General features: G+C 41.1%; 1 protein-coding gene across 18 annotated transcripts in view; it reads right to left on the bottom strand.

Annotated features, from left to right (window-relative positions):
- Positions 1 to 12106, bottom strand: part of LRRFIP1 (LRR binding FLII interacting protein 1) — a 109626-nt gene that overhangs the window by 25784 nt on the left and 71736 nt on the right. For 5 of the 18 annotated variants that reach the window (XM_080399832.1, XM_080399836.1, XM_080399819.1 and 2 more), the window contains one exon: positions 3615 to 3692. The exons of 7 other annotated variants lie outside the window; for them this stretch is intronic. In XM_080399832.1, coding sequence (XP_080255958.1) covers positions 3615 to 3692 — 78 coding nt within the window. Of the gene's footprint in view, positions 1 to 3614; positions 3693 to 7307; positions 7374 to 8340; positions 8386 to 9703; positions 9788 to 12106 lie in introns of all 18 variants that reach the window. 6 more of the 18 variants (XM_080399831.1, XM_080399818.1, XM_080399835.1 and 3 more) reach the window with 3 other exon arrangements.

The raw sequence follows: 12106 nt of genomic DNA, 5'->3' as shown, positions 1-12106 counted from the left end.
TGCCTTTGCTCAGAAAGTCTTCAAATAAATACTATTGTATTCTGAATCCATTTCAAATTTATAGATAATTGTTTTTCACTAGTAGTTTAATTTAAGAAAATAATTCCAGCAATTTATACTAAACAGCCCATCTCAGCTAAAACATGCCACTAGCCCAGGCACAAGATTTAGCTCCATTTATACAGATGGGCCCAATGTTTGCTCTCAGTAGTCTTAAGATCTGTATTTTATATCAAGTATATAGGCTTTAATATTAAACTTGTGTATCTGCAGTAACTGCAAGGACAGCAGACAATAATTACTATTAGGGATAATGGGAAAGATGTTGAAGAAAAATAATCAAACAGCAAAGTTCATGCAGATATAGTGAATTCTTAAAAATACATACAAAGATAAACAAATATGCGCACGTTGCATTTAAGTATCTTCTTAGCTTTTACTGTGTCACAAGCATGACAACACAAATGGAACAAACGCCAGCAAAGCTGTGCGCAGCAGGAAAACTACTGTCGCTTTTTGCACACTGTTCATTAAACAGTGATGGAAGGAGTAAACAAAATTCTTTAAAAAAATTAAGGGCTGCAGGCAGTGACAAGATACTGTACGCTTTAATTTAGAAAGTTAAATTGAATCATTCTCCATTCTCAATATGTAATTTTTCATGAGTTAGCCAGAGTTGGGAACATTTCAATTTTGGTTTATGGGTATTATTACACAGAAAACACATGAAAATCATATTTAACTTCAGTGTTAAGCACTCATGATTACAGTACATGGATTTCGTAAACTATCATACACTCAAGTGACATAAGCATGCTGGAAACCCAGCTTTTCAACCCAACAGATACTTCCCCTTTCCTTCCTCCTCTACCAGCCATTTAAAAAATAAACTTGGAACCAAATCTTTATGTGTGTAAATGCCAGAATATATATATATAAAGCAGAATCAAGAAAGCATATGGCTCAATACATTCAGGCATGGAACAACTCCGTTTTTGGGGTTAGCAACAGTTCTACTGTAGACTCAATATAGATAAAACCAGCCACTTTTTTCCTCTTTTAAGTTATCACCATCATCCAAGGAGTTCTTCATTCTTCTATCCAAGTAGATGACATTTCAGGTCTGTAGAAGCAGAAGCAATACACTGCTAAACCCACTGAGAAGACAGGGCGCTCTCAGCATCTTTACTGCCAAAATCAAATACAGAACTGAAAATGTTACCAAAACGCCTTGGAACCTTTGTTAGTAAAAAACAAGGCAAGTGATTCCTTAATGTAAGTTACAGGAAAAGGCACTGTCCGTTTAATACAGGGAAGGAAAAAAAATTACAAAAATAAAATCACAGGGTGCTGCTGCATTGACCCCGTGTAGTAATTAGAACTTTTAAGAAGCAATGCCACGCCGTTAACAAGGCCTATATACTACCTCACACTCAGAAAAGCAAAACCCCTGCCTGCAGTGGTTAGAGATCCACTATGGTGTTAACTCTCAGCTCTTCAAGGCCATGGAAATAACAGAAGCTCTTCACACTCTGCAATAAACCACTAATTAAAAAAAAAAAAAAAAAAAAAAAGTAGTGCCTATAGCCTTCTTGCAGAGCAGATTCAGCCTGGCGCTGACACAGCTGACCATCTCCAGCCACTTGCACACAAACAGTCCAAAGCGTGAGCAGAGAATTAGAAGCCAAAAAATCCCCTATAGCTCCCCAGGAGGGGCAAGCTGCATTTTGTGATTACCGTAAGGAACTTGCATGAATGACTCAAACTGCATACAAAACCAACATCAATGTATGCATAACCCAATTCTTACACTTAAAACTTTCGTGGAATCCCTGGCTATTCTGATTACTTTTTGCTTTGGGGATAATTGAAATTCAGTTTGCAAAGCTATTTAAGAAGTATTACTAATGTAAGATACATACTGCAAGAACTTACAGCTCAGGGACTCGGGCTGAGGGACTAATTAAAATACTAATTTATTTATAGCTCACCAGCTGCCATATATTATCTGATGAAAACCCTTTAAAAAAATTAAAACCATTTAAAAAAATAAATAATTTTAAAAGGTGGATGTACCCTTGCCTTTAAGATAAACACCAAAACTTCAGAGCATATGGCTCTGTTCTATCAGTTCCATTTTCTTTTGCTCCAGCCAGTATATTCGGCTCTTTCTCAGTTAGGAGGACAGTGCTGGCTTGATGATCCAGAGGCTCACCAGTTCCCTGCCTGAAGACAAGAAGTAACCCCGCGTGGCGCGTTCAGGCACCCTTCACCATGGGATGCAGACCTACTGCACGGTTCTAATCATGGGAGAAAAATCCCCATAGCGCCCAGGTTTTTGAATCACAGGCTATGTTTGAAGGGGGAACCAGCATGCCAGGGGACATGAGATACAAAGCAATTCCTTAGTGCAGACCATGTGTGTTTACTGAAGAGGAACACTCCAATTGTTTGTGTTACAGCTTACTGTAGCTTCTCTGACTATCCAGATACTCTTTTTTCATTAGTCCTTACAGTATTTAAGTTTCAGCTCCTCAGCAAAGCAACAAAGGCAACAGGATGTTATGACTAGAGAAGTACATCGTGTGTGGTAATTTACAGTATAACCCTCCTCATCACTTTGTATCTCGGGGATGCAGTAGGCAGTATGTGACAGGTCCCAGGAGAATGAGCATATTAAGACTTCACCAGGAGGAACGCTTCCATGAAGCAAAGCCAGTTTACCGAAACTCAGTGCAACACTTCAAAACTCACTCTCCACGGAAGATTAATTTTGTTACAGAACAGTTTACTGTAAGCTGCACATTTCCTCTGAGAGACGTGCTACCACACTCTGCTATCACCACACTATCAGGCTTTGCTCTGAAATTAATCAGGAAAGATATTCAGAGTTGTAAACAGCTATACGGAACAATTAAAAAGAGAAAGCAGCAATATGCTATTGAAAAAATAGAAAGCAATTACTTTATATCTGTAAAAAGCAGTGGAAAAACATAACTTGGTCAACTACAGTCACAGGGGCTGGATAAGCTTTTTAGCATTTGAGCCTTGTTCAGCCATGACTGCTTAGGAATTCATGATGCTAGGCATGCTGAGTACACGTAATCCTTCTAGTGCTTCACCATGCTAAAGACTCAGCAGTGCCTGGCAATCTACAGCCCAACAAATATGTTCAAATCCAATCTCTGGATAGCCCTGCAGCTTTGCAGCAACACAACACCAAAATACTGCTCACTGTGGAGATACTAAACTACTTGAATGATGCAGTGAGGTTTAGGGTTTCCTGATTTTAATAACCAAACTAGCATCATCCAAGCTTTTTCACAATAACCTTGCCAGCCTGCTTTATGCCCAACTTAGAAAAAAATTAACATTGTCACTTGAATCCAAAGTGTACTTTCTATTGTAAAAGCATGTTCATCTGCATAGAAATTACTTTTGTAATTTCTTGGCTGGTTCACCACTTCTTCGTCCTCAGCATTTCCCGGAAGGTCCAATTAACACCATACATAATAAACCATCTCAGAAGGGACAGTGCCCTCTTTGTACAAAAAAGACCTTGAAGAACAGAGAAATCAAGCAGTTTAAGGACAAAGAAAAATAGAGGAGCTCACCACTGGACTGGCCCGAGCAGAGCTGGCTCTTGAAGATGCCCGAGATCCTGAACCAAGGTAGCAGCTGTACTCGGAAGGCTGTTGCAGGTAAACCAAGAATAGCAAGCGGAGAAAAGAGAAAAGCATTAGAATTGGAAAGGGAAGTGAAAGAAGATTTAGAGCATTACATCTGAAGTTAGTTACAAAAATGGTTACATGCAGCTAGACAAAAGAATAGCAGTGAAAGTCAGAGAACAGACACCTCAACTGTTAATTTAAATATTAAGGCAAGGCAAGTAGCAATTCCAGTTGACATACCAAGCAGCATCTTGATTCAATTCTTAGAATGACAGGATACTAATGATTTATTTATATATCTTAAGACACCAGTCACAAGTAAAGAACTCAGTCTTTACACAAAGGGCTCAATCCTACTACTCTTCAAGCGCTCTGAGGTTCTCTGGTGAGCCACCTTCCCACATTTCCAACACTGCACATATAAAATGAATTTGTGCTCCACAGGCCAAAGCAAGAAACATCCATCTATGTGGTAATTAAAGTGAAAACTGAGATCAGCTCAGAGACTAAGCACCTCTCCTGCTTTTCCAGCACCTGCAGTCCTCATCTCCTGCCAAAGAAAGTATTTCAGTCTTTCTTAAAAAGCAAACATCTAAGCAGTGATGCAGAACAGACAGGGCTGACTTGTTGCTGACAAGGACAAAGGATGTGCCTACACTGTTTTGTTTCCAGAGGTTATAACTCAGTGGAAGTAGAGAAGGGAAATGAAAGTTTAAAGCGTCAGGGAAACTGAACTAAAACTTATTTTGGAAATGCATTTTAGAATTATTCCCTCTATCTTCACAGATTTCAGAGTAGCAGCTTCACACTCAATCTTGTACTTAGAAAGATGCATAAGCATATGTAAAAGGAAGTTTTAGATACATTCAGGAAAAAAAGGAATTAAAGAAGTTTTTGAGGTTTATCAGACAATTTCTGTATTGCTGCTGCCTCAAGGCAACTCTGAACGCAGCCTTTGTGAAGAGGCATGTCAATCCATCACATTTCACGGGCAAAAGCTCGTACCGCTGTATGGGCAGGGGCAGCTCAGGGACAGGGACAAGCATGAGGAACTGCTCTGCTCAACAGCTCAGACTATGCTGCCAATAACCTTTATTAATTTATTTTATAGGCACTTAAGATTATTACTCAGATACAAACCCACTGAAATCTAAAGAATTACCCCACTTTTGAGATGCATGTACTCTGTCTTTTTTTAAGGTTTCTTCTATTGTTACCTGGCCATTACAGGAACTCCCTGGACTCCCCAGTTTCACTGACAGCCAGGTCTTCCCCAAGCTACTGGAAGACTGTTTCAGCATCATTAGTCACGCTAACAAAGCGGCACAGTATTAAATGAAAATTAAGCTTACAGTACTAATAGAGGATAACAGGGTAAGCTGGAAATAACATCAGCTACAGTACAACCATAAGCTTAGCTACTAGCCACAAAGCATTACGTTCCAAGGTATTCAGCCCTTAGCAAGCTCCTCAAGCAGGGCAGAACATGACCAAGCCATGTCCTCAGATGTCCTATATGAAGTGACACTGGCTTCATGCACCTGAACTACTAAGCTTCATTCCAGAGATGAGAATATGCACAGTTTAGAACTGTTGCACAAAGTCTACAAGTATTTTCAGTCACAGACACGCCAATTCCTAAATTAAAAACAAAAAGCACTGAAGTAAATATTTAGATTTTGTTTTCTTATTAAGTAGTTCTAGCACAGAAGCCTTGCACCATCACTGCTGTTTTATGTTTAATGTAACAAGGATGTAAAATAAGTTTGAAACACGTGACAGGGAAAAAGTATTAACTGCTGATGAGTCCCATATTAACGTTTCAGAGGATCTATTTGTTCTATAGTTGTTCCCTGTGTATTGCAGGGCAGAATATGGAAGTAAGTGTCATTTGTTCGGTTGGCTGAGACCAAGCAAGGCCAGTTTCAGCCTCATCCTGTGCGTTCACCTGTCATCTGATCATCCAAAAACATTCTTTGGGGACAACTACCCAAATGGCAAACCTTCTACAGGTTAAAAGTGCTAGGAGGCTCAGAGACATGAAAATAACCACAGCTAGCCTAGTAATTGTGACAAGGCCATTCCCGTTGAGGCAAAAACCTCGTACTCCAACTCTCTCGTTATTACAGGCAATCATGCAACAGAAACTGGAAAGGCTGCATTATGCACGGGCTTCCAAATACCTGTGGCACCGGGTGGGATGGAGGAAGGGGAATGAGCAGCAACCTTATATTCAGTGTTCCCTGCTCAAGCCATTAACAGTGGCTGATAGACTTGTAAACAGTGTTTGGGCTCGGAGCCCACTGTAAATGATTTCTCTCAAGAGAAGTGTATGGTCGGGACCTCCAAGAGACTTATCTCAAGAAAAAGATGACATCCCGTACAAACAAAGGGCTGCAACCAGTTCAGCACAGCCTCAGTGACAAAATCACCGAATTGCAGGCTGCCACAACAGGATAAGTATCAATGCATTTTCCACAGTAGCCAAACGAAAACAAGGCACAATTGTGAAACAGAGTGATCTGAAGCTTAATGTCAGTAGCAGTAAGATGCACAGCCCAATTAGTGAAATCAGTGTGATTGCAAGAGAATAGCATAGCCCTTTAAAGACTAACAAGTGCTTAGTAAGCATTCTTGAAAGTGTTTCCTTCTCCAAGCTAGTAAAATGTAACTTTTAAGGTTAAATCAGTATCAATGCTTTGTCTTGACACTTTTTTCTGTTAGGTCTTAGGTGGTGGTGGTTTATTTGTCAGGCTGTTTGGGGTTTTTTTGTTTGACTGGGGTTTTTTTTTTGATAATCAGGGAAGATCTCAGACAGAATCAGCAGTGGGCCCACAGAGCAGAATCTAAAAATCGAAGACGACTGTGGTGTTTTGTTTTGTTTTTTTTCTCCTCCTCTCCAGGCCGTTACAACAGCAGCAGATGTACTGCCTGGCCCAAATGCTCACCACAACGCAGAGGCCCCATCTGAGAGGATTTTCTGCCTTCTGATCTGTAAATAGAGTCCTGCAGCTGCTCTTTTTTTGAAAGAAAACAATTTATATTGTCATTCCTCATACTGTTGCTCCCCATAAATAACAGAGCCCTCCACTCACAGGAGCATGTGTTTTGAAAACATCATCACCAGTCACCCAGACCTCACTACAGAATATAAACCCAAGAAACAAAACAAAGCAAGCCATACATTCACAAAAATCCTTTACTTCATACTAGCAGGTAAGTGCTAATGTAGATGTGAATTATTTTTTGTTTGTTTTAATTGTATTCTCAGTTTTCAAAAAAAGAATTACATCTTGGTAAGGGAAGGGACTTTATGTACTGCCTCTCCAAAGTGTTTTATCTGCAAACCAAGAGCGAGGCAGAGCTGAATTCCCCTCGCCGCAGGGCTGGGCTCTGTCAGTGCCAGCCAGAGCTGGTCTGCGCGAGGCCAGGCACTACAGCAGTAGATAAGTCATGACTCGTTATTTCATGGAAGCTCGCGGAAATGGTGCTCATACTTTTGCCTACAACAGCAGGCTATAAACCTCCCATGGTCCATCTTACATGTTCCTCAGCCCAGAAAAGGCTGCGTTCTAGTACACACAGGTTACTGGAGGACAGAGACAAGACAACAGGGAAATGCAGAAAACATCTTACAGCACGAGAACTAGAGGCACTATACCGACGACTCCCACTGTAAACGCTCTCGTCATACACAGACGCCTACAATTAAAAGACAGAGTCAGAACAGGACTGGCAGACCTAGTTTCTGGTTTCAGTCCAGTGAATTACAAACTCGCAAGGTGCAGCACGAAGGACATTGGAGAATAAGCAGTATGTGCAAGGACAGGGACATCCGTATGCAACCACAAGCAACATGCAAGTGAAGATCTAACACAACCTGAAGTCAGTGAGCTAGGAAATGCCATGAGGCACGTGCAAAATCTGACACACACACCCCCCCTCAGTCCATCACATAGTCATGCATTTCTAACCGTTCTCCCAATCATCAATTCAACAGTTCATACTGCCTACCAACAAAATGGTTACATCAATTCTTAAATTGTTCAAATCTGTTTAACCTTCATTTCTGATGCTGGCAATATGGGGAAAAAAACCACACCTGATGAACTTCACTTACTAGCCAGTTTACTAACTTAATAAAAGAGAGAAGGAAGATGCACATTTTAAGACTGGCTCCACTTTAGCATATAAATGTGTGGCTCAGGAAACACCGAGGGAGTAGGAAACTACCTTTAAACTTTGAGAAAAAAAATCTGAGCTCACTTTGAAGTTTAAACACAAACGGTGGAATTTGGCTACAAAAAATTTTAAACAGATTTTTTGTTAGTTGTTACACAACCAGCAAGAATTGATGTTGCCTCTCTCTGGCCCACTCCTGCACATTGTAGCTAACACACCAAAACAATCGTCTCCATCCAGAGAGAAGCCTGTGGCAGCATCACAACCCCACAAGCAGTGGTTGCACAGTTCCAACAGGAATAAACAGAAGGATCATCAGCAAATCCAGGTCTGTACAAACACCATTGCACACGTGCATTCAGATGCATCAGACACCAGAGTGTGAAACAAATGGACCCAACGGGAGCTACAGAGGTAGGAGACAACATATGCATGGCTGAAGGTGAGTGGCTTTGGCATTTGTGTTTAGAGCATTAGTACAACAAACCCTGTAACTTCTGGCTGGCAGGGCATCGCTGTACAGCAAGGAGGGCTGAGGAAAACAAGCACAAAACTTTTTTGCATAGAAAATGAAACAAAAAAAAGCGCCTACAGCAGAATTAGCCATCTTGATAAGAGGTTAGGATTATTAAACTACAACAGAAGGAAACCCAGCATAGAGAATATTAGTCATCTGCACCATAAAAACGTTAGATCTCAACTCCTAAAGACTAAGAATACCAAGCAGACACATGCATTTCCTACAGGAAGGGAGGACACGACAGTATGCATAAAGCAAAACAGCATTATTTAATTTTAGGTTGTTAAGTTGTTATTGTCGCACACACATTCATGTGTAGCAGCCAGAAAGGGTGTTTCTCACTTCAACCAAAGGCAGAAGAGCAGCTACATACAAAGACAGAAGTGTTTTAAGATACACGTTTTAAGTGTTTCACACAAGTGCAAGATCATCTCTTGTGTATTTCATTATTAAACAAAAATGCAGAGAAAACCTACATAATTCAGGACAAAATTATGAGTACTTAAGTCAGAGCACCATAAAACAAATTACTTTGCTGTTAGTAATCATCGTTCATAATACGCAGCAATCAAGTTCACAGAGCGCAAGCTGTTATCTGGCATCATTAGGTGCAAGAGATGCTCCAGCAGTGGTCCCCAGCCCACAGCTTGCAGGCAACAACCTGCTGCAAGTCACCCTCCTCCTCCACATCTGCAGTGCCCCATCGCCGGCCACCACAAACACCAGGCGACGTCCTCGTGCAGCTGCCCATCGGGAACAGGCTGCGGACCACTGCTCCAGCACTGCTCTGATAGCACCTGACTGGCTATCTGACTGGCCCACACACAGAGGACAATCCAACCTCCCAGGTGATCTTGAAGCTTCAGGGGTTTTTCTTCTTGCAGCCTGTGAATTCTTTGCTTGCAATTTCATTTTATGCAGATTAGATTGTCTTAAGCTTGCTACACTGACACAGTGAGCAAAGAAGTTGCCTCAAATGGAAGAGAGTGATTTCCCTTGTTTTGCCAGACCAACTGAGGCCAAAAGCAAACAAAGTAACCGTAGGAAAGGGAGAAGCAGCAAAGGGAAATTAATTGTGCTCATTTTAAAACAGCTTTCCATTACTCATTACCATCTTAAAAGGTCTGGTTTGGGTTGGCTTTTTTTGTTTGGTTTGGGTTTCTGGTTTTGGGTTTACTGGTTTTGTTGTTGGTTTGGGGGATCTTTTAAGTAAAAAGAGCTACAGAGGCTCTTGACAATTGGTCCAAATTCATTCCTAAGGACAAGAGGTTGTATTATCCAAATGAAGTTAGAACAAGTCCAGGCCAGGTAAAGCCAGAGGGCAACAGACCCAATTTCCATTTTGGGAAGAAGGTTGAGATGTGGAAGCGTAGCTGCTGCTGTTGTGGAGACCCAGATCTGAATAGTATGAAGCCTGCATCAATAACAGACAAAAAAAAACCCTTAAGAACTTGGCTGCGCAACATAAGAACCTTCTGAATTCCTCTAAATGGGAAGCAAAAAGTAAATTAGGTGATTACAAACTGCAAGGGATTAAAGTGGTCACAGATGCAAAAAGAAGAGGTAACTGCATTAAAGGTACAAGGATGTGTGAAAATCGTGTGCCCTTTCTATTTGTAAGGTAGAAGTTTACTTAAATATACAAAAGACCTTTCCTCTATCCCTACAGCATCTTATACACAATACCCCCATTTGGTTTATTTTCCACTGAAAAGGTTTCAAATCCTCACATTCCCTCCTCCTCTCTTGTTGCTTATGGCCCAATGAGACAGTACGCTGTTGGGACATGGTTTGTATGGGACTTGGAAGACAATGGACCATACTTTCAGTAGCACATATGCAATTTGTGCACCTATGTTTCATCCTAACTCTAGGTAAGTGAAGCTGTATTAACCAGCATATTTCCAGCTTCTGCAAAACAGAATAGACAACATTTTATTTACAAGATGCTGGAAACCTTATTTTCCAGACTTAAGTTCAGAATAAATGGCTGCATCACAGCTTCATACCTTAAAAACCCAGGCTCCTGCCTTAAAGGATTTATTTATTTTCATGTGCAGTCCCGCTGCAGCAGATGATAGAGCTAATTGCCACTGCCAGGTGTGGCAAGACTGAATGCAAAGAAAACTTTTCTGTAAGAAGTGAGACTGTCTACATTAAACACCTTCTTTTATGCAGCTTCTTACCTAGCATCTAGCCAACCTTGTACTTCCAGTCCACCTATTTGGTCTCCCCGAGAATGGGGAGATCTTAATTCAACTTCAAGTTAAATACCAAAAGAATCAATAGTGACTGACTGACAACTTCAGTGGACTTAAAATCACCTTTAGCCTCTGAAATACTACCTTATTTACCTAGCCTGGTACACAATATCTCCATTCACCCGCCTCAGCACCTGTACTGGAGTGCAGGATGCCAGCTCAGCTTTTCTGCTGTCGTGTATTAGCTGTGAGAATTTCTGCTGCACAAACGCTTCAACACAAAGCAGACACGTAGGGCTTCCCAGGGTGCAGGAAGGCTGACAGCAGTAGGATATTTATAATATTGAGTGGAACTCAGTATTTCAGCTTCTAAGAGCTTTAGAAAAAGCACCCGTAGATGTGCTACATGTCTAAAGAAAGGCTGCAACAACACATTATGAACAACTTAAATTGTTATAATCAGCTGGTTTTAATGTGCAGAAATATTAGATGTACAAATCAAGGTCTTTTCAATGCAGATTGGAAATCCATGTAAGCAATTATGCATCTTTTGGAGCCAAAGAAAATACATACTAGGAAGCCTTGGTATTTTCCTTATTCTCAGAGAAATGGCAGCCTAAAAGCACATTTTAAATGTGATACAATAGTTACTTTGCCATGCCAGGAACGGATGCAGCCCTGAGCCAAACGGGCAGGGTATAAAGCCACACCAGGAAGGCGTGCTTAGGAGCGAGCCCAGGCTGCCACAGCCAGCATGCAGGGCCAAGGGAGGAGACGTTACCTCCCTGCATCCCCACCCTTGTGGAATGACTTCTGTGCTCACGCAGTCTCCTATAACTAGCCCTGCGATAACACGCAAGTTGCAAAGGTATTTTCAAAGCCTCCCAGGCACTGTTTAGATTCCTTATTTCCCCATGGGTGCGTGCATGCTGGTGGGAATGGTTGTTCGGGAAGATCTGCATGCCTCTACCTTCTGTGCTACACTGCAGAGCTCTCCTTTTACAGCTGTTCTCTAACACTGTACTTCTCCCGACATTTTTTGTGGGGGTCCAGACAACCAAGATACTCTGCTTCCAGTAGTCAGCAATTACTCAGCCTTCTTACAAACCCTAACTAATCCTTACATCATCGCTATAAACTATGTAGGTGTTAACTCCATTTAAAAATGAGGGATATCTGTGGCAACTTACAAGTAACTTGTTTGCTTTTCACACTGGACTTCTGTCACTGCAAGCAAACAGATCTGTGGATAAGACACAATACCACAGGTATATGCTGAGGACAAACCCAACCTCCAAAAAAAAAAAAAATCATCTTTCTGCTTCTTTTTTCCTGATTCATATTTAAGGAATCAACCTGTGATACTGCAAGTACAGTGTGTGAAGGCTGATCTCCATGTAGACATGGCTCCATTTTGTGACTTAAAATTGGACACCTATTTTGGAAACGGCTATTATCAGCAGACTCATCACTTCCTTGCTGCACTGAAGAATTTTCCTCCTCTTAGTTTTTTATTGTCACTCTGACAATCT

Source organism: Falco punctatus (assembly GCF_963210335.1).
Source record: "Falco punctatus genome assembly, chromosome: 8".
NCBI classification, from domain to species: domain Eukaryota; kingdom Metazoa; phylum Chordata; class Aves; order Falconiformes; family Falconidae; genus Falco; species Falco punctatus.
The sequence above is the reverse complement of the archived record's forward strand: the minus strand, read 5'-3'. Positions and strand labels throughout refer to the sequence as shown.